The sequence below is a fragment of the Guyanagaster necrorhizus genome (genome assembly GCF_019112545.1).
Source record: "Guyanagaster necrorhizus MCA 3950 unplaced genomic scaffold BT62scaffold_4, whole genome shotgun sequence".
Classification (NCBI taxonomy): domain Eukaryota; kingdom Fungi; phylum Basidiomycota; class Agaricomycetes; order Agaricales; family Physalacriaceae; genus Guyanagaster; species Guyanagaster necrorhizus.
In genome coordinates, this window is record NW_025064883.1 from 1,025,214 (window position 1) to 1,040,154 (window position 14,941).

The window sequence follows — 14,941 nt, forward strand, 5'->3', positions numbered from 1 at the left end:
CTGACAACCTCCGAGATGGCCGACTATGTTATGACCATAGACTCTGATGTGGAACACTCACCAGATTTGACTATCAATTCCGTCAAAGACGAGACGTTGAATCCCGACTTTACTTTCGATTTGTCTGGAGATCCTTATACAGATTTTTTGGATGTCTCCACGGTCACCGCCCACGACTACGTCAGAAAAGGTACTCGACCAGTACGCTCCTTCTTTTCGCTTTGCTCAAACTTGTATTCATCTGTTTTCCCAGGAACCCATATCTGTAGACGATATTATTCAACGTCGGCGACTCTCTAATAAAAGAAAACGGTCGATAGAGGAAGAGTTTTCCGACAAAGAAACCGATGCTATCCATGGAGATCATGGAGATGATGATGAAGAGGACGAACCTACTGGCCTGGACGAAGAAGACGAGGATGAGGATGATCCTTTGGCGACTTCTGACGACGAAGTGGACGAATGCGACTCTCAAACTTCCGAACATGAAGACGATGGCAATCTCTCGGATTCGTCGTCTTCCGATGATTCTGAAGTCGAAACTGCAGCAGAGAAAGCACGAAAAGCGGCTTTCTTTGATTCGGAAACCGTCCCTTCTTCGGAAGAACATTCCTCATTCCTTACCATGAATCTTTCCCGGCCCCTTGTGAAAGCCTTAACGACAATAGGATTCCAGAAGCCAACTCCCATCCAGGCTGTAGCCATCCCTGTGGCTCTGTTAGGAAAAGACATTGTCGGAGGAGCAGTAACCGGTTCCGGAAAAACAGCCGCGTTCACAATTCCAATGTTGGAGCGGCTGCTTTACCGGGAGAAGGGTAAAAAAGCTGCGGCCACTAGGTGCTTGGTACTTGTTCCCACTCGAGAACTGGCGGTACAATGTTATGACGTAGGCACCAAACTCGCGACTCACACAGACATACAGCTTTGTTTAATCGTAGGTTCGTAGATCTTTGTCCTCAAAATCTCTCCAATGCCTGACGAAACGAAATAGGTGGACTCTCTCTCAAAACACAAGAGGCCGCTTTACGCAACCGTCCAGACGTTGTTATTGCTACTCCCGGTCGTCTTATTGACCATATACGCAATTCTCCTTCTTTCAATCTGGACAATCTAGACATTCTAGTTTTGGATGAAGCCGATCGCATGCTCTCCGACGGATTTGCCGACGAACTTTCGGAGATTATCAAGTCCTGCCCAACCTCTCGACAAACGATGCTATTTTCTGCAACCATGACAGACTCAGTAGATGAACTGGTTAAGATGTCGTTGCATAAACCAGTACGATTATTCGTAGATCCCCGGCGAGGTACCTCGAAAAACCTAGTGCAAGAGTTCGTCCGAGTACGGGCCGGTAAAGAGAGCGAACGTTCCGCTTTACTGGTCACGCTATGCAAGCGAACGTTCCGCGAGAAAACTATTATCTTCCTGCGTAGCAAGAAGCTTGCGCATCAGTTACGAATTGTTTTTTCTCTGCTTGGTATGAAATGTGAAGAGCTTCACGGAGACCTTAGCCAAGAGCAGGTCGGTCTTGACTTTCTCGAGTGAACGGACTTTTCTAACGCCAAGTACAGCGACTGAAAGCTTTGCAACAGTTCCGTGATGGCGCCGCCGACTTTTTGATGGCCACGGACCTTGCTTCTCGTGGTTTGGATATCAAGGGGATAGAGACTGTGATCAACTATGATATGCCCGGTCAATTAGCCCAATACCTACATCGGGTTGGTAGAACAGCTCGCGCGGGAAAGAAGGGACGGTATGTCTTGGTCCTCGGCTACTTGCCGGATTCTCTTCTGATCCAGAAAATTCTAGGTCTGTAACGCTGGTAGGTGAAGCAGATCGCAAAATGCTCAAGGCCGCAATCAAGCATGGGGCGGGTGCCGATCAAGTTCGTCACAGAGTCGTTCCACCAGAAGCCGTGGGCAAGTGGGCGGAAAAATTGGAGAGCATCAAGGCGGAAGTCGCGGAAGTAATGCGAGAGGAAAAGGAGGAGAAGCAGGTATGTCGATTTGATCGCATAGCATTGCATTTCTGAGCTCCTTGTAGTTCCAGCAAGCCCAGATGGAACTGAAGAAGGGTCAAAACATAATTGAGCATGAAGCAGAGATATTCTCGCGGCCAGCCAGAACGTGGTTCCAGACGAACAAGGAAAAACAGCATATGGGAGGTAATTTAGGCATTCTAATAGTTTCTAGGTCTTGCGCTTATATCCTTAACCTCAGCCATCAGCAAGCAGCAATACGAAGCGGGTTTTATTTCTGGGGGTCGAACCAAGCCGGCGGAAACTGCTAAAGATAAACAGGACAAGGTGGGCAACCTCGTGTAATCTAAATATTGAAGCTAACCCTTGTTAACGTAGCCCAAACGGAGCAAGTTCTCTGGGCTGTCAAGGAAAGCAAAGAGGCGGAAATTAGCAATGGAAGATGATGCTGAGATGGGAGACAGCCGCCCGCTGCAAGCGGCCATCCGATCAGCAAAGAAATCGGCGCGACCAGCTAAAATTGGGGTTCCAGAACGACGTCCGTCGAAGGCATCGAAGGCTAAGGACAGGAAGACTCCGAAAAAGGCCCCACGATCCGCTGGAGCTTTTGATAATGATCTGAGTCAGAGGGCGCATGAGGGCGCAAGGTCGAAGAAAGGTGTGTCGGTGGGGACGGGAAGGAAAGGGTCGAAGCGTAAAGGGAAATAGTTTTTTTGTACCCTTTCTGACAAGTACACTGAATGTCACGTTAGTCACAATGTGACTGGTCGTGCGGGGAGTGTGACAGACGCGTTTTTCTGCTTCGAGAGATGATTCTCCTTGACCTTCGTCTGTTCCCCGATAACATCACTGCAGCGGCCTTATCCTTTGGTGACCTTGGAACATGCAGACGAATGCATTCGCATCCCTGTCGCTTGCGCATCTGTCGTCGCCATGCCGCCTATTGGCATCTGCCTGCTGCCCGGACAAAGATTTAGTCCTCCTGGTGACCCAGGTAGGTCTTTCAGAGGGACTCAACCTGTACAAAAACAATGGTATCAAGGTCTGGGAAGTTGATCCCAGCGATAATATCATTGACGTGGCTTGGAGTCCGGACGGTAGGCACTATGTTACTCGTGCTTGCCTTGTGTACTTCATCTCGTTATAGGGAGGAGTATTGCTGTCACGCATGCCCATTACCTGAAGATACACTCCCTTCAAGACGGACGTGTAGAGGGTATCTTGTCCATACGTCCTTCGGGCGGGCCAATGTCCATCAGCAGCGTGTGGTGGCACAGCCAAGAAAAACCTGTCAGGAACAGTTCGATACCAGATATTTTCCAAAGAGACGACATTGTGGTATGATATGACTATGTTTATTCTAGAACTGTAAGTGAACATTGCTCAAGACAGGGTCTGCGCGTTCCCTCCTTCAAGCACTGCCGCTACTCGATAATATTCAAGACGATACTCCGAAGGCCAGGTGTGTCAACTATCAAGTTCACAGGAGGTCTTGTTCATCATGTTAGCTCCGCCTCAGCGCAATTGATCTCTTCGCTTTCCAAGGCTCTCAGACTGGCGTGGGGTCTCAAACAGACATCCCCAAAGTTATCAAAGCTTGGCCAACGTTAAAGCTCGATCTGATGTCGGCTTCTATGGGCTCAGCTAATCCCGTCCTTCACGCAGATTCTGCAGGTGGAGAAGTGGCCGACGACGCTGACGATGCCAATGTGAACAGCATCCTCGTGGCTGTTGATGGTACCGGCCGCATGCATTGCTTCCTTGATGGAAGCTATCCACTTGGCGCGGCGAATGTGGGTGGCAGCCTAAGCATATCGTCACTGTACAAACATCCCAAACGGCCAACTTTCTATGCATATCCCTGCCAAACTTCCCCTCTCCTCACTTCGACGGCTCTGGAAGCGGTGACGATCGATGTACCTTTGTTGCAACAACGACAGGTTCGCGATATGGCAAAGTTATCAAGCATCGTTAGACAGCTATCTTGGTATATCATGCGTATTGTTAAAGAAATGTACGTCTCATGGTTTGGATCCGACACCGTTCAGGCCGCAAGAGATATGGGGCCTAAATGGATCCAGGGGTTGAAAGCGAGGCGGCAGGTCTTCGTCGGTATGTGTGTGCTTGGATGTTTTGTTGAGCACGCATTGAGAGCGGCTGCAGTGAGCGATTATGATCCTATTCTGGATATTACTACTCTTCTTCTGACCGGCCGTGCGTCCGATCAACTCGCCGATTATCTTGGAAGCAATGGCGAGTCAATGAGTGAAAGGGCAAGTTGTGCTGCTATCGTGTTTTGACGCATGTTGACCTGCGTACAGGGCTTGCATAGATGGGAAGGTACAGTCGTGGAATCTCTTATGATGTTGCGCGACTTTTCGGAGAAACGTCTCGCTCCTGCATGTCAGCGGATTCACCTCGTCCTGGAGGAGGTGCAAGGCTGGTCGAAGTTGTGAGCAACTTTCAGAATTAATTTGTCCCATGACTTACTATCTTTGTGTTTGACAGACCTGAATACGCCTTGTTTGAACTGCAGAGCGACGACCTCGCTACCTGCATTGAGCATTGCAATCGCGCGATCATTCTGGCTGCCTGGCTTGCAGCTGCTGCTCGTCGTGAATTTACTCGTTTCAGAGAATTCATGTCATGGCTTCGTTTTGGTAACGTTATCGACATTCATATTTCGTTCATCTGTCTCACCTCGGCCAGAAATTCTGAGTGCAAACCCGAACAATGATGTTCTTTCTCCAGTCATTCGTCACGATATTTTGGAGGTGAACAAATATTTCATGTCTGGCCTCGTCGTGAGCCCTATCGACAAATGGTTCATGGGACCCGTTCCCCATTTCAGTCCGCGAGACCTGGGGATCAATAATGGGTCTGATTCGTCTCTGTCGGATGTTCTCAAACGTACACAGGACCTGTTAGATAATACGAAGCAAATGGCATGGCGACCTGTATGTACTGTATTGTTCACCGGTTAATATTACTGATGGGAAGTCACAGAATGTTAAGCAAAGGAATCTGAACCATATTGACCGGAACATAGTCTCGTTAATTCAAGAGTTGGTTTCACAGTGCCAACGTGTGTTCTTAAGGGCTGCGGGAGCCACAGGACGCTCGGCCCGAATTACAGTCGGCGCTAAGGCATTCGATGAGCGGGTGGTAAACACACGGGCGAATCTGAAAATCCGGGAGCGGACGTCAATAGAGGACAATAATGGGGTGATTATTAGCTCCGTGCCGGTTCCTGTGTCCAAACTGATTCAGATATACATCGCAGAACGCACACCTCCTGCAGTATTTGGTGATACCTTCACTAAGCGCGGAAGGTCCAACTTTTTGTGAGTTAAATTATGATACCGCGCGACACTTTCCGATTAGATACTGACCATGGCACAGTATGTTTGGCACGAGTCGAGTATGGTAGCGAGAAGGCACCGGATGGGGTGGTGGAGGTGTGCCTTCTCGAGTGCTGCATCGAGAACGAAGACGGTTCCAAGGAAGAATTGGAGGTGCTGGAAGCGGAATTTTTTGACGATGAATATGTCGTAATTGTTTACCGGCTTCGGGGCGAAGACGGTAAGCTTAGGCTTGTTTGCGTCCGCATTCATAGTGATCTTGATCGAAAACTTCAGGGGGAACGTTTATCGCAACTGTTGGTTACAATGATTTGGGGTATCAAGGGCTGCTGTGTGATGGAGAGTACGTAAGAATGCATCTGCGTGAAAATTTAATGGATGATGTAGTCTCGCGGTGGAGGACGGGTCAGGTAAGGGCACAGCACATTCCCGGGGGGGGGAATCTGATTTTCTCTGGCCTCGTTGCAGATGGAATCGGTACGGATTCCGATCAAGCGGTGCCGTCGATTGGCTGGATGTCAGGCAGGGGAGGTGGCTCTTGCGGTGAACGGAAGGAAAGGACGAAGAGTTGCATGCGTTATTGGCGGGAACAGGATGATGATGGAGGTCATTGACCTGGAAGGCGAGGATGCGGAAGGAGAAGAGAACGCAGAGATCTCCATGGCCGACGAATGAATCTGCATCTGGCACGGTGACTTGAAAATTAAAAGGCGAACGGGGAATAAATGGCGATAGCATGGGTAGAAGGGCATAGTCGCCATTCTGTGGAAGGTAAAAGGAAAGGATGGCGCGAGGCAATACAAGCTTCTGTAGGGCGAAATAGCAGACGATCCCAGTAGGATTAGGCGGTGTTTCTGTAATTGTACAAGTCATCGGCTAACTTGGTCGGACTCGAGTCGGACTACTTTTAAGGGCCGCGGACTCTCTTTGCCTCCCTCGTGCCCAAGATTCGAATTCTTTTTCCATGCCATTTTAATCCTCAAGGCCGCCTCTGCTCCAGTAAATGCCCAGGCTCGCCTCTCCCCCTCATACCCCCAGCCACCAATTCAACTTTTCTTCTGCTCGCATGTCAGACGTAGCCCTCAGGAAAAAGAAAAATGCAGATGCTCAGGCTGCCTTTAGAGCTCGCAGGGCAAACTACATATCCACCCTCGAGGAAACAGGTCTGTCCTATTCTTTTTTCTCTTTTTTTTTTCCCTTCTTCTGACAGTCCGGCAGTCACAAACCTCGAGTCCGTCGTGTTGCAGCTTCAGGATTCATGTCGTGAGGCCCGTGCTGAGGCCCTGGAGCTACGACAAGATAATGCCCGTCTACGACACGCTTTTCGCGAACGCGAAAATCTCTGGCGAGCAATGTGGCCTCGCAAATCGGGTCACGGTCCCGATGCTGATGACCCCCCACCGCCGCCGCCACTGTCCTACCCACATCCTGCTATCAACGGTCATTTGGGTTCTTCACAGCTCTCGCATTATGGCTCAGACAACATGTCCTATCGTCCCGGTGAGGATCCTACGATGTGCGGCAGTCAGTATACCGCACCCAATCCACCAGCCCTTGCCTACGTCGAGAACCAAGTGTCTCCGGACGGTCCCCAGCCGCTGTCTTCACGCGTTCCAAAGTATAATTCCTATTTTAATCCAGTCACGTCTTCTCCTCGCGACGGTTCTTGGTCCAGTATGGGTCAAACTTCGCCAGGAGAACAAGGGCTACCGCCGAATACTAGTCACTCATCAGGTTCACCCCACTTTGTTGGATCGCCCACAGTCACGTCTTCCGAAATGTCCTATGTCGAGCGGTACCCTGTTGAGGACCAAAAGGCTCCCTTGAACACTCTTGAAACGAATCCTTATGTTTTTCCCGCCAGCCGTTCCATTTCACCATCCAGTTCGACCCCTCCTTCATCATCTTCTGCAACTTTGAACCCCCCGTTTCAGTTCAACTTTCCGGAAAATGGCGCCTCGTCCGATCGTGCAAACTTTGATTATCGCCGGCAAGGTGAAGTCATGTTGCATGGAGGCACAGCTGATATCTCTCTTTCTGGTCCAGCCAGTGATGCCGTCCGCTACAGGCTGGGGACAAAACGATCACATTCCGGTGCTGACCGCCCACTCCTTCCCATACTTCCCCCTCTTTCTTCCAGCGACAACGGCTCCCCACATGAAGGAAGTGACGGGGACTCTGCTTCCTATCCCTCAAGCCGGCTGCGCTCGCGTCGGAGTGTCCCCCTGCCACGGAGTTCTCGTTCCCCATCGCCAGGTGGGGCACAACAGCTATCAGGAACTCTCGCTGTTATCAAGGCGCAGGCCTTTGGTGCGCTGCGTAAAACACGTACACGTACCAAAAAACCATCTGACGGGGCCGCCAAAGTCGCCATTGACGTTCTTGAGGCTCGTGGCCTTGGAATAGGTGCTCCGACGCCTTCCAAACGGCCACGGCTTAGTGATGACCTTGACTTGGATTCACGACCATCATGACCGGTATGTTTCACGGAGGGACTTGTGTGTATTGATATTCACCGTTCTTTATAATCTTGAACCGACACTGTAGACGTCTCACTCATCCATCCACCGCACTTATATATCTCGTCGAAGCTCTGTTTTATACATGTATTGTGAATAAATGTAACATACGGTCTTGGCCTGTTCTGTTTTGTACATATAGCTTTTTCTTTGATCTTGAATAACTAGACATTCGGATAACATTCTCTGCTCTTGCCTTCGCGACCGGTCATCTTCTGGCGGGACCGCCGAATTATTGACACTCTTTGACGACGCTGTCCAAGCCGAATTCATTTAATCAAAATTTCCACTCGCCACGATGTTCATGGCGAGGTCAGGGTCGACATTCTGATTGCACGATCCGCGGAACAAAAGACAAAATAAGGGAACAGGAACGTGGAGGAGAATTGGGATTGGCGGGGAACTCGAGATATATGAAATAAAAAGGAGGGATTCTGATCTCCTTCTGGCCAATTTCTTGCAAAAGGACATATGCGGTTAGTTCCGTAAGAGATGAGAAATGGGTATAACACAGCGACGCAGCGATTGGCTATGAATTTGACCGGTATTGACGGTACGAGGTAACGCATGCGCCGACCACGAGCGACAGCGCCCTCATTCACCGAGCCTTCTGATGAAAAAAGTGACGTGAAGACCTCCTAGACGACACACCCTTGGTAAGCGGAAGCTGCATTGGCCGCGCTGCAAAAATTACGACACCCTCTGAGAGCTAGACACTAGATCTAGCTCTCGTTGACTCGGGGAACGGCAACATCCCATGATCCTCTGATTTCACTAAACAACCGGGATGATTAGCGCCGTCGCCGATGCAGAGAAAAATAAAAAGAAATTCGACTTTTTATATTTTTGCGCCCAGACTAGTACTGCGGGAGCCACTAAAGAAACAAAAGACAGCACCACGGTGTACAGCCAAGCGACACTTTGGGATAATGGCATCGTCAAGATGATTGCCGCTAGTGATAAACACCATGTGAAGACCGCGCGAAAAACAACAGTACATGTCTGTTAACAGACATATGAGACAGAGGGTCTAAAACCTTCACCAAGAATGGAGAATACCTGGAGACGGCGACGTAAAATCGGAAACAAGGCAAATGCCTGAACCGAGAAAAGAATCAACGCAAACACAGCAGGATCATCCGGCAAACGTGAGGCCAGTACGACGGATGAGGATATCGCAGCATTCATGGACAGCACCGATGTCAACCTGGGGAAATTTTGGATCAATAAAGTTCGATAAGAGGATGGACAGCGTGGTACCTCTCGTTTACCGGTCCGTAGAGAGTGACTGAACTGCTGTAATCAGCTAGAACGGCATTGAGCATGAAGAGTGAGGCAGATAGTGCCCATATCGAGTCGGAAGACGTGGCGGCCGTTAGGGTCCTCAGCACGGGCGACAAGGACATCAACGAGAGGAATATCAGGATTGATGACTTTACATTCTTAGCACCTGTAACATCTGTCGTCAGGGACTGGATAAACGGTTCAAGCGGGTGTTAAACGAACGGTCGGCATGCCCCTGTCTCGGCCTTTTGCAGAGGCAGTCGAGGACTTGCCAGGTAACATAACCCAGGATGAAACATGTAGAAGCGATCCAAACAAGGAGCCTCGGGTCCAAGGTACGTTCCTTTAATCGCACAAAGACGGAAATAAATATGAAGATCATTGCAAGGTGTTGTGTGACAGAAAGTGAGAGTGATACGAGGTGCCAGTAGGTATAAGGACGAAAATTCGCTGGGGGAACTTGTGATTTTGAGTACGAGAAGGATTTTGAAGAGGGTCTTACGGTTCTTTCTCAATGAAGAAAGGAAGGAACCAGGAGAGATAAACGAGTCGGAATGCTGCGGTCTTTTCCAGAGAATCTTGTCATGGTAGTTCCCAGAAGACATTCTGATTACCGGCAACTTGAATTGCCTGCGGCTGTTACTGAAATTAACAGATGGCATATTCCTTTCACAATTCTCCTCGTAGAATAAATAAATAGTAATCAAATGTTCAGAGGGGCATCATGGAACTCTCCTGGCGATCATCAATCCCACTGTCAGTATTGTATTCCGTCAACGACCAGCTAACGAGCGAAGTAGCAAGGACGTACCACGAGTCTGTCTTCCTGCCTCCCTTCGGGAGTAAACTTGACCGGCTTCGCAGCCTGTGAGGCAAGCTTCCCTTTGTTTGGATTCGAAGAATGGGTGCCTCTAGCTTGAGCCTGGTATGCATGGGAATGAGAACAGGAAAGGGGAAAGGGAAAGGATTGACTGACAGCTTTCAGTCTCTGTTCCGCAGCCTCTGCACGAGCTGCACGGGCTTCACTTTGATTTTGTGGTCGAGAAGCTGACGCGGGAGTAGTAGAGGCAGAACCCAGTACTGTGTGCCCACCGGAATGAGCGCCTGACTTTGAGCAGATTGAGCCCATCGTGGTACAGAGGTAAGAATGTCCTTGGCAATCTACTACTAAGTACTACTAAGTAATATCTAATTATCGCCCTCATTCACTCGAATGTATTCCTCGCCCTGATATCGTGACCGTCCCAAGCGAGAAAGTCCCAGCTCTTGGAACTGCCGTCGAGGAGTCCAGTCCTACAATTCAATGCCGTCAGTCGCACGAATTTCAGTAGCAGAAGCCGGGAATCTAACCTCCCACCACCTCCGGCTTGCATTCCACGGGACACTAGTATTGATGCCAGCCTTAATCATACGGCTCTTTATCCCTGCACCAAGCAAAAGTCCAAAGACCGTCAACAGGAACAGTGTCACCACCAGCTGGTCTCGTGGTGAATCACGCTCTGCGAATAGCGGTCAGTGGCAAGCATTGCTGCTGAGAAGGCTACCCTGCGTACGAAAACATCTCGCTTCAACGTCACCTTCTTTTCCTGTCGCCGTGTCCGGATCAGTGTCTCCCAGGGAAGCACCAGCACAGATAGGCAGATTCTGGTTCAGACACCACTGTTTCGTACACGATAGACAGGGCTGCGACGGATTGTCCGGGAAATTCAGATGGAGAATCGAATAGTTTGACTGGAAGCAGATGCCTGTAGACACCGCTCGACGAGTGTCGTACACAGACTATTATCCTGACGCACATTTGCAAAAACTGGTAGCCTCCCATTTATTGAGAATAGCGCTAACGGAGCCCTGAAATACCCTTGTAAGATAATGGAAGCTCAGAAAGAGCACTTGCTCACAAAACATGACAGAAAAAGTAGAGTGAGCAGAGTGAGAGGCAAAGCCATGTCGCGCCCAATTTGGGCATCAACCGACGCGCTTGCACCCTTTTTCACTTGTTTCCACCAGCATGCCTGCAGAATTCGACGACGTCCTCACAAATCAGCCAGTCGTTATCGACAATGTATGATGTCCATCTCGCCTTGCAGTTCCTATCCATCTAATACTCTCTTTCTAGGGCTCTGGCACCATAAAAGCCGGATTTGCTGGCCAAGACCATCCAAAATGCTTCTTCCCGTCCTTGTGCGTCTCCACGGTTAGGCTTATCTCCAAGTACCATTCTCCAACGGTTCAAACATCTGTTGCAGTGTTGGCCGGCCAAAACACGTACGCGTCATGGCCGGCAGTCTCGAAGGCGAGACGTTCATTGGGCGCCGTGCTCAAGAGCTTCGTGGGTTGCTCAAAATAAAATACCCCATGGAACATGGAATTGTGAAAGACTGGGATGACATGGAACGAATATGGCAGTGGGTATATACCGAAGAACTGGGCACACTAAGTGAAGAGGTGCGTATACTCTCTGCCATTATTGATTCTTCTTATTTGTTTGATAGCATCCTGTGCTTTTGACCGAAGCGCCACTGAATCCACGGACCAATCGTGATATGGCAGCCCAAACACTCTTTGATACCTTCAATGTTCCAGCGCTATTCACCTCCGTCCAGGCTGTCCTCTCGCTGTATGCCTTCTTTTTTCATATGTTGCCCTCCTTCTTTCCTCAGAATGTCCCTTAGATATTCATCCGGGCGGACAACGGGCATCGTTCTTGACTCTGGAGATGGCGTTACACATGCAGTTCCTGTGTTCGAAGGCTTCTCGATGCATCATGCCATTCGACGAGTGGATATCGCTGGCCGGTGCGGTCTCACTTAACTCTTCTGTGAAAGGTTGTGGCTCAAAATACATGTATAGAGACGTGACAGATAATCTGCAGCTCCTTCTGCGAAAATCTGGTCATCATCTTCATACGACAGCTGAGCGGGAAGTAGTACGGACGATCAAAGAAAAGTGTTGTTACATCGCCCTGCTTCCAGCGAAAGAAGAAAAAGATTCGATGGGGCTTACTGAAGAGTTCAAACTACCGGATGGAAACGTGATACAAGTGCGTATAAACTTGCACGTTTGCTTTGCATTCTCAAACCTATGGGTGCATTCAGTTGGGCTCTGAACGCTTCCGAGCCCCCGAAATATTGTTCAATCCCGAATTGATTGGTGAAGAATATGCGGGGGTACACCAGGTGGTTGTCGATTCAATCAACCGAGTTGACTTGGACTTGCGCAAGAGTCTTTTCTCCAACATTGTGCTCAGTGGGGGAAGTACACTATGCAAAGGTTTACATCAGGTCTTTTCCCTCGATTTGCTCCTCTTGACGTGTATACTAGGATTTGGCGATCGTCTACTAAACGAAGTGAAGAAACTTTCTCTGAAGGATATCAAGATCAAAATCTATGCTCCTCCGGAGCGAAAGTATTCAACCTGGATTGGGGGATCTATTTTGGCTGGACTAAGCACCTTCAAAAAGGTATGGTGACTGGTTTTCAGACAACAGCTGACATTGACAACCGCTTCGCTTCACTTCACAGATGTGGGTATCAGCTGAGGAATACCAGGAAGATCCGGAAATCATTCATAAAAAATCCGTTTTCTAATGATATCTATGGCTGACCTTGACTCAGACACATGTAATAGCATACTTATACCCATGTATGAACTACTAATTTAGATCAGATCATATTTTTTTCTTTCGTCTGTCATATGCATGGATTCATGGAGATTAAAGATATGGGGCATACAAATGGATTCATACGAGCACCCGACGCTTCGCTTCGAGCCATGCATTCCGAGACGAAAAGAAAGAGCAAATGGGAAAATCCCAGACGACTATTTGCCCTTCTTGGGAGGCTCGGCAGCCTTGGACTTCTTGGTCCCACGGAACTGGAGAAACATGAGCGATTCATAGGGTATAGGTAGTAATGAGCCACGTACCTTCTTCGCTCTGTTCTTGCGCTCTTTCCGCAGCTTGCGAGACGCCTTATCCACCTTGGTCTCCAATCCCGACTACAAGTAACTGAGAAACCAGTCCAAGTCGAAACAGAACCAGCCTACTCACCCGTACTAGCCTGTACTTGGGCTCAAACTTTTTTTGGGACGCCTCATCATCGTAAATGAGAGCAAAACCAGTGCTCCGACCTCCACCAAAGTGTGTTCGGAACCCAAAAGTCACGACTCGTTCCTTTTCCGTTTTGTAGAGAGCAGCTAGCTTCTCGTTGAGCTCATTTTTGGGAACATTAGGTCGGGAGGGGTGTAGGACGTCCAGCACGAACTGGCGGCGGGCCAAGAGACGGTTTGTGATGAACTTGCGAGTGCGCAGTGTGACGGGTGCAGAGTTGTCGGCCTAGCAAGCATGATGAGCATGTATACACACGAGTCGATGGGGGAGAGCCGTTGTACGACACCCTGTAAGCAACATTGCACTCACCATTTTTCACGACGCGATGTCCGATTCTAGAGGACGCAAATTTGAGGACGTCGGCAGAGCAAAGCTTGTAAGATATATACACACCGTGTTCTTGAAGACGTCGAGGCCGATGCCGATGGATGTAGTTCAGAACAAAAAGTGTGGCTGAGTTGGACCGACTGTACAGTTGTCCGGCAAGTTCCGATCACGTAATCTTTCTGGAAGTGAACCACCATCTAGTACTTACCTCCGCCATACGCGGCTTCTGTCTGGCCCGCCTGCTTTTTTGAGCCCTCCTTTTCAATTTTGAGGAATATTTTTCTCTGCTACCAAGTGTCATCGATTCATCTGGGAAAGGCTACTGTATACGTCTACTCTTGCACTAAGCGCCAATTCTGCCTGCTGACTAAGCACCCCCTACCATGAGTTCTTCCGAATCGTCCAAGTTTGCATCATTTGCGGCATATGTGAGTGTCTGTCCATAATTGTTGCCTCTGGTTACTGACCACACAAGCAGGCACCTCCTCCCGATGACCCTTCTTATATCTCTTCCTCGCGTGCTGCAGCTAGGACATGGTTTCCAACCGAGACTTCATACCAGTCGGGAGGAGTACCATCGTTTAGTACCGTTGCATCAGGTGGCTTAGGCTCCTCTGAAGGGGTTGAAAACCAGCAGAACCAGTGGGAAACGCGGTACGGGAATCGTGTTGACGTATTGGCGGCATTGGCATATCTATTTGGACCAATATCTGGCGAGTGCCGACTCGGATGGCATGTTCATTCCTTGCTAATTCCATGTACAGCTTTTCTTCTTCTGATTGTGGAGACACATAATGACTTTGTCCGGTTTCATGGTGAGCACGACGAGTTGATATCGAACCCATACTCATCTTCCACCAGCCTACCAGTCAGCTCTGTTGACTACGCCACTGATTGTTCTCCGAATACTGATGTCTTTGTTGCAATTTCCGCAATGGACACGAACTCTTATAACCCTGGTAATCGTAGGAGCGCAGTTGTACATGGCGTACGTCTCTGCATCTGTAACTGGAAGGTGTCTCAATCCCGCATTTAGTTTCCGGGCGTTCCGTGACGCTTCGCGCAATAGTTTGGTTAGGTACCATCTACCTACCATCGGTCAAATTGCAGAAGATTGGTTAGCAGAGGAATAGCCGCTTCAGCCTTCACACTTGACGGTCATAATTTTTATATGTATTTCTTTACCTATGGATAGAATACTGTATCGCATAAGTGAGAAGTTCACTGAGATGAGTACAAAACGACAGTAGTGGATGGAAATAGTCGATACAGATGTGTCTATGAAGGTCCTCTGAGATGTTACTACAGTTGAAAACGAAAAGAAAGACGAAATCAAAAACAAATGCCAAGAACCTTAAGGGC

General features: G+C 49.0%; 9 protein-coding genes across 9 annotated transcripts; 6 read left to right on the forward strand and 3 right to left on the reverse strand.

The window, feature by feature from the left end:
* Positions 1-15: 15 nt before the first annotated feature.
* On the forward strand, positions 16-2,776 carry BT62DRAFT_1044833 (DEAD-domain-containing protein; the record flags this gene model as incomplete). The annotated part of the gene is made up of 8 exons (XM_043178461.1): positions 16-201; positions 254-938; positions 992-1,521; positions 1,572-1,753; positions 1,810-1,996; positions 2,044-2,164; positions 2,220-2,305; positions 2,357-2,776. 8 exons carry the CDS (start codon positions 16-18, stop codon positions 2,684-2,686), a joined length of 2,307 nt encoding a protein of 768 aa, XP_043043996.1. The 3' UTR covers positions 2,687-2,776.
* An 85-nt stretch (positions 2,777-2,861) lies between these two features.
* Positions 2,862-6,015, forward strand: BT62DRAFT_1001314 (uncharacterized protein; the record flags this gene model as incomplete). Its single annotated transcript, XM_043176721.1, has 13 exons — positions 2,862-3,075; positions 3,126-3,316; positions 3,367-3,440; positions 3,498-4,090; positions 4,142-4,269; positions 4,300-4,430; positions 4,487-4,638; positions 4,688-4,935; positions 4,985-5,203; positions 5,262-5,322; positions 5,381-5,560; positions 5,617-5,750; positions 5,809-6,015. 13 exons carry the CDS (start codon positions 2,862-2,864, stop codon positions 6,013-6,015), a joined length of 2,532 nt encoding a protein of 843 aa, XP_043043997.1.
* A 328-nt stretch (positions 6,016-6,343) lies between these two features.
* Positions 6,344-7,814, forward strand: BT62DRAFT_1001315 (uncharacterized protein; the record flags this gene model as incomplete). The annotated part of the gene is made up of 2 exons (XM_043176722.1): positions 6,344-6,503; positions 6,559-7,814. The coding sequence occupies 2 exons, from the start codon at positions 6,344-6,346 to the stop codon at positions 7,812-7,814; spliced, it is 1,416 nt and encodes a 471-aa protein (XP_043043998.1).
* A 611-nt stretch (positions 7,815-8,425) lies between these two features.
* Positions 8,426-9,984, reverse strand: BT62DRAFT_517624 (phosphatidylinositol N-acetylglucosaminyltransferase). The gene is made up of 8 exons (XM_043181232.1): positions 9,951-9,984; positions 9,646-9,897; positions 9,366-9,593; positions 9,120-9,309; positions 8,919-9,066; positions 8,695-8,861; positions 8,559-8,633; positions 8,426-8,497 (listed from the first exon to the last, which is right to left on the reverse strand). The coding sequence occupies exons 2-7, from the start codon at positions 9,803-9,805 to the stop codon at positions 8,582-8,584; spliced, it is 945 nt and encodes a 314-aa protein (XP_043043999.1). The 5' UTR covers positions 9,806-9,897; positions 9,951-9,984; the 3' UTR covers positions 8,426-8,497; positions 8,559-8,581.
* Positions 9,740-10,076, forward strand: BT62DRAFT_927785 (uncharacterized protein). Its single transcript, XM_043185346.1, has 2 exons — positions 9,740-9,897; positions 9,955-10,076. The coding sequence occupies exons 1-2, from the start codon at positions 9,851-9,853 to the stop codon at positions 10,061-10,063; spliced, it is 156 nt and encodes a 51-aa protein (XP_043044000.1). The 5' UTR covers positions 9,740-9,850; the 3' UTR covers positions 10,064-10,076.
* A 255-nt stretch (positions 10,077-10,331) lies between these two features.
* BT62DRAFT_1001317 (uncharacterized protein) lies at positions 10,332-11,089 on the reverse strand (the record flags this gene model as incomplete). The annotated part of the gene is made up of 5 exons (XM_043176723.1): positions 10,332-10,436; positions 10,494-10,642; positions 10,697-10,888; positions 10,940-10,991; positions 11,042-11,089. The coding sequence occupies 5 exons, from the start codon at positions 11,087-11,089 to the stop codon at positions 10,332-10,334; spliced, it is 546 nt and encodes a 181-aa protein (XP_043044001.1).
* Positions 11,090-11,151: 62 nt separating this feature from the next.
* Positions 11,152-12,823, forward strand: BT62DRAFT_943399 (actin-related protein; the record flags this gene model as incomplete). Its single annotated transcript, XM_043187877.1, has 9 exons — positions 11,152-11,205; positions 11,260-11,324; positions 11,390-11,588; positions 11,636-11,760; positions 11,816-11,938; positions 11,994-12,183; positions 12,239-12,413; positions 12,465-12,604; positions 12,666-12,823. The coding sequence occupies 9 exons, from the start codon at positions 11,152-11,154 to the stop codon at positions 12,729-12,731; spliced, it is 1,137 nt and encodes a 378-aa protein (XP_043044002.1). The 3' UTR covers positions 12,732-12,823.
* On the reverse strand, positions 12,617-13,737 carry BT62DRAFT_517280 (uncharacterized protein). Its single transcript, XM_043181230.1, has 5 exons — positions 13,646-13,737; positions 13,562-13,587; positions 13,193-13,477; positions 13,069-13,140; positions 12,617-13,017 (listed from the first exon to the last, which is right to left on the reverse strand). The coding sequence occupies exons 2-5, from the start codon at positions 13,562-13,564 to the stop codon at positions 12,964-12,966; spliced, it is 414 nt and encodes a 137-aa protein (XP_043044003.1). The 5' UTR covers positions 13,565-13,587; positions 13,646-13,737; the 3' UTR covers positions 12,617-12,963.
* On the forward strand, positions 13,725-14,794 carry BT62DRAFT_517357 (uncharacterized protein). The gene is made up of 5 exons (XM_043181231.1): positions 13,725-14,007; positions 14,058-14,292; positions 14,344-14,394; positions 14,441-14,567; positions 14,616-14,794. Exons 1-5 carry the CDS (start codon positions 13,963-13,965, stop codon positions 14,710-14,712), a joined length of 555 nt encoding a protein of 184 aa, XP_043044004.1. The 5' UTR covers positions 13,725-13,962; the 3' UTR covers positions 14,713-14,794.
* The last annotated feature ends 147 nt before the right edge of the window (positions 14,795-14,941 follow it).

Excerpts from the sequence above, each read along its gene's own strand:
- BT62DRAFT_517624 (XM_043181232.1), bottom strand. The coding sequence starts at position 9,805 with ATGCCATCTGTTAATTTCAGTAACAGCCGCAGGCAATTCAAGTTGCCG. Across the intron at positions 9,067-9,119 it reads TACGGACCGGTAAACGAGAG|GTTGACATCGGTGCTGTCCA; the intron begins GTACCACGCTGT and ends AAATTTCCCCAG. Across the intron at positions 8,634-8,694 it reads TGGGCGCAAAAATATAAAAA|TGAAATCAGAGGATCATGGG; the intron begins GTCGAATTTCTT and ends CCGGTTGTTTAG.
- BT62DRAFT_927785 (XM_043185346.1), top strand. The coding sequence starts at position 9,851 with ATGTTCAGAGGGGCATCATGGAACTCTCCTGGCGATCATCAATCCCA. Across the intron at positions 9,898-9,954 it reads CCTGGCGATCATCAATCCCA|CACGAGTCTGTCTTCCTGCC; the intron begins CTGTCAGTATTG and ends GCAAGGACGTAC.
- BT62DRAFT_517280 (XM_043181230.1), bottom strand. Across the intron at positions 13,141-13,192 it reads CCAAGTACAGGCTAGTACGG|TCGGGATTGGAGACCAAGGT; the intron begins GTGAGTAGGCTG and ends AGTTACTTGTAG. Across the intron at positions 13,018-13,068 it reads GCAAGAACAGAGCGAAGAAG|TTCCGTGGGACCAAGAAGTC; the intron begins GTACGTGGCTCA and ends ATGTTTCTCCAG.
- BT62DRAFT_517357 (XM_043181231.1), top strand. The coding sequence starts at position 13,963 with ATGAGTTCTTCCGAATCGTCCAAGTTTGCATCATTTGCGGCATAT. Across the intron at positions 14,008-14,057 it reads TTGCATCATTTGCGGCATAT|GCACCTCCTCCCGATGACCC; the intron begins GTGAGTGTCTGT and ends CCACACAAGCAG. Across the intron at positions 14,568-14,615 it reads GGAGCGCAGTTGTACATGGC|TTTCCGGGCGTTCCGTGACG; the intron begins GTACGTCTCTGC and ends TCCCGCATTTAG.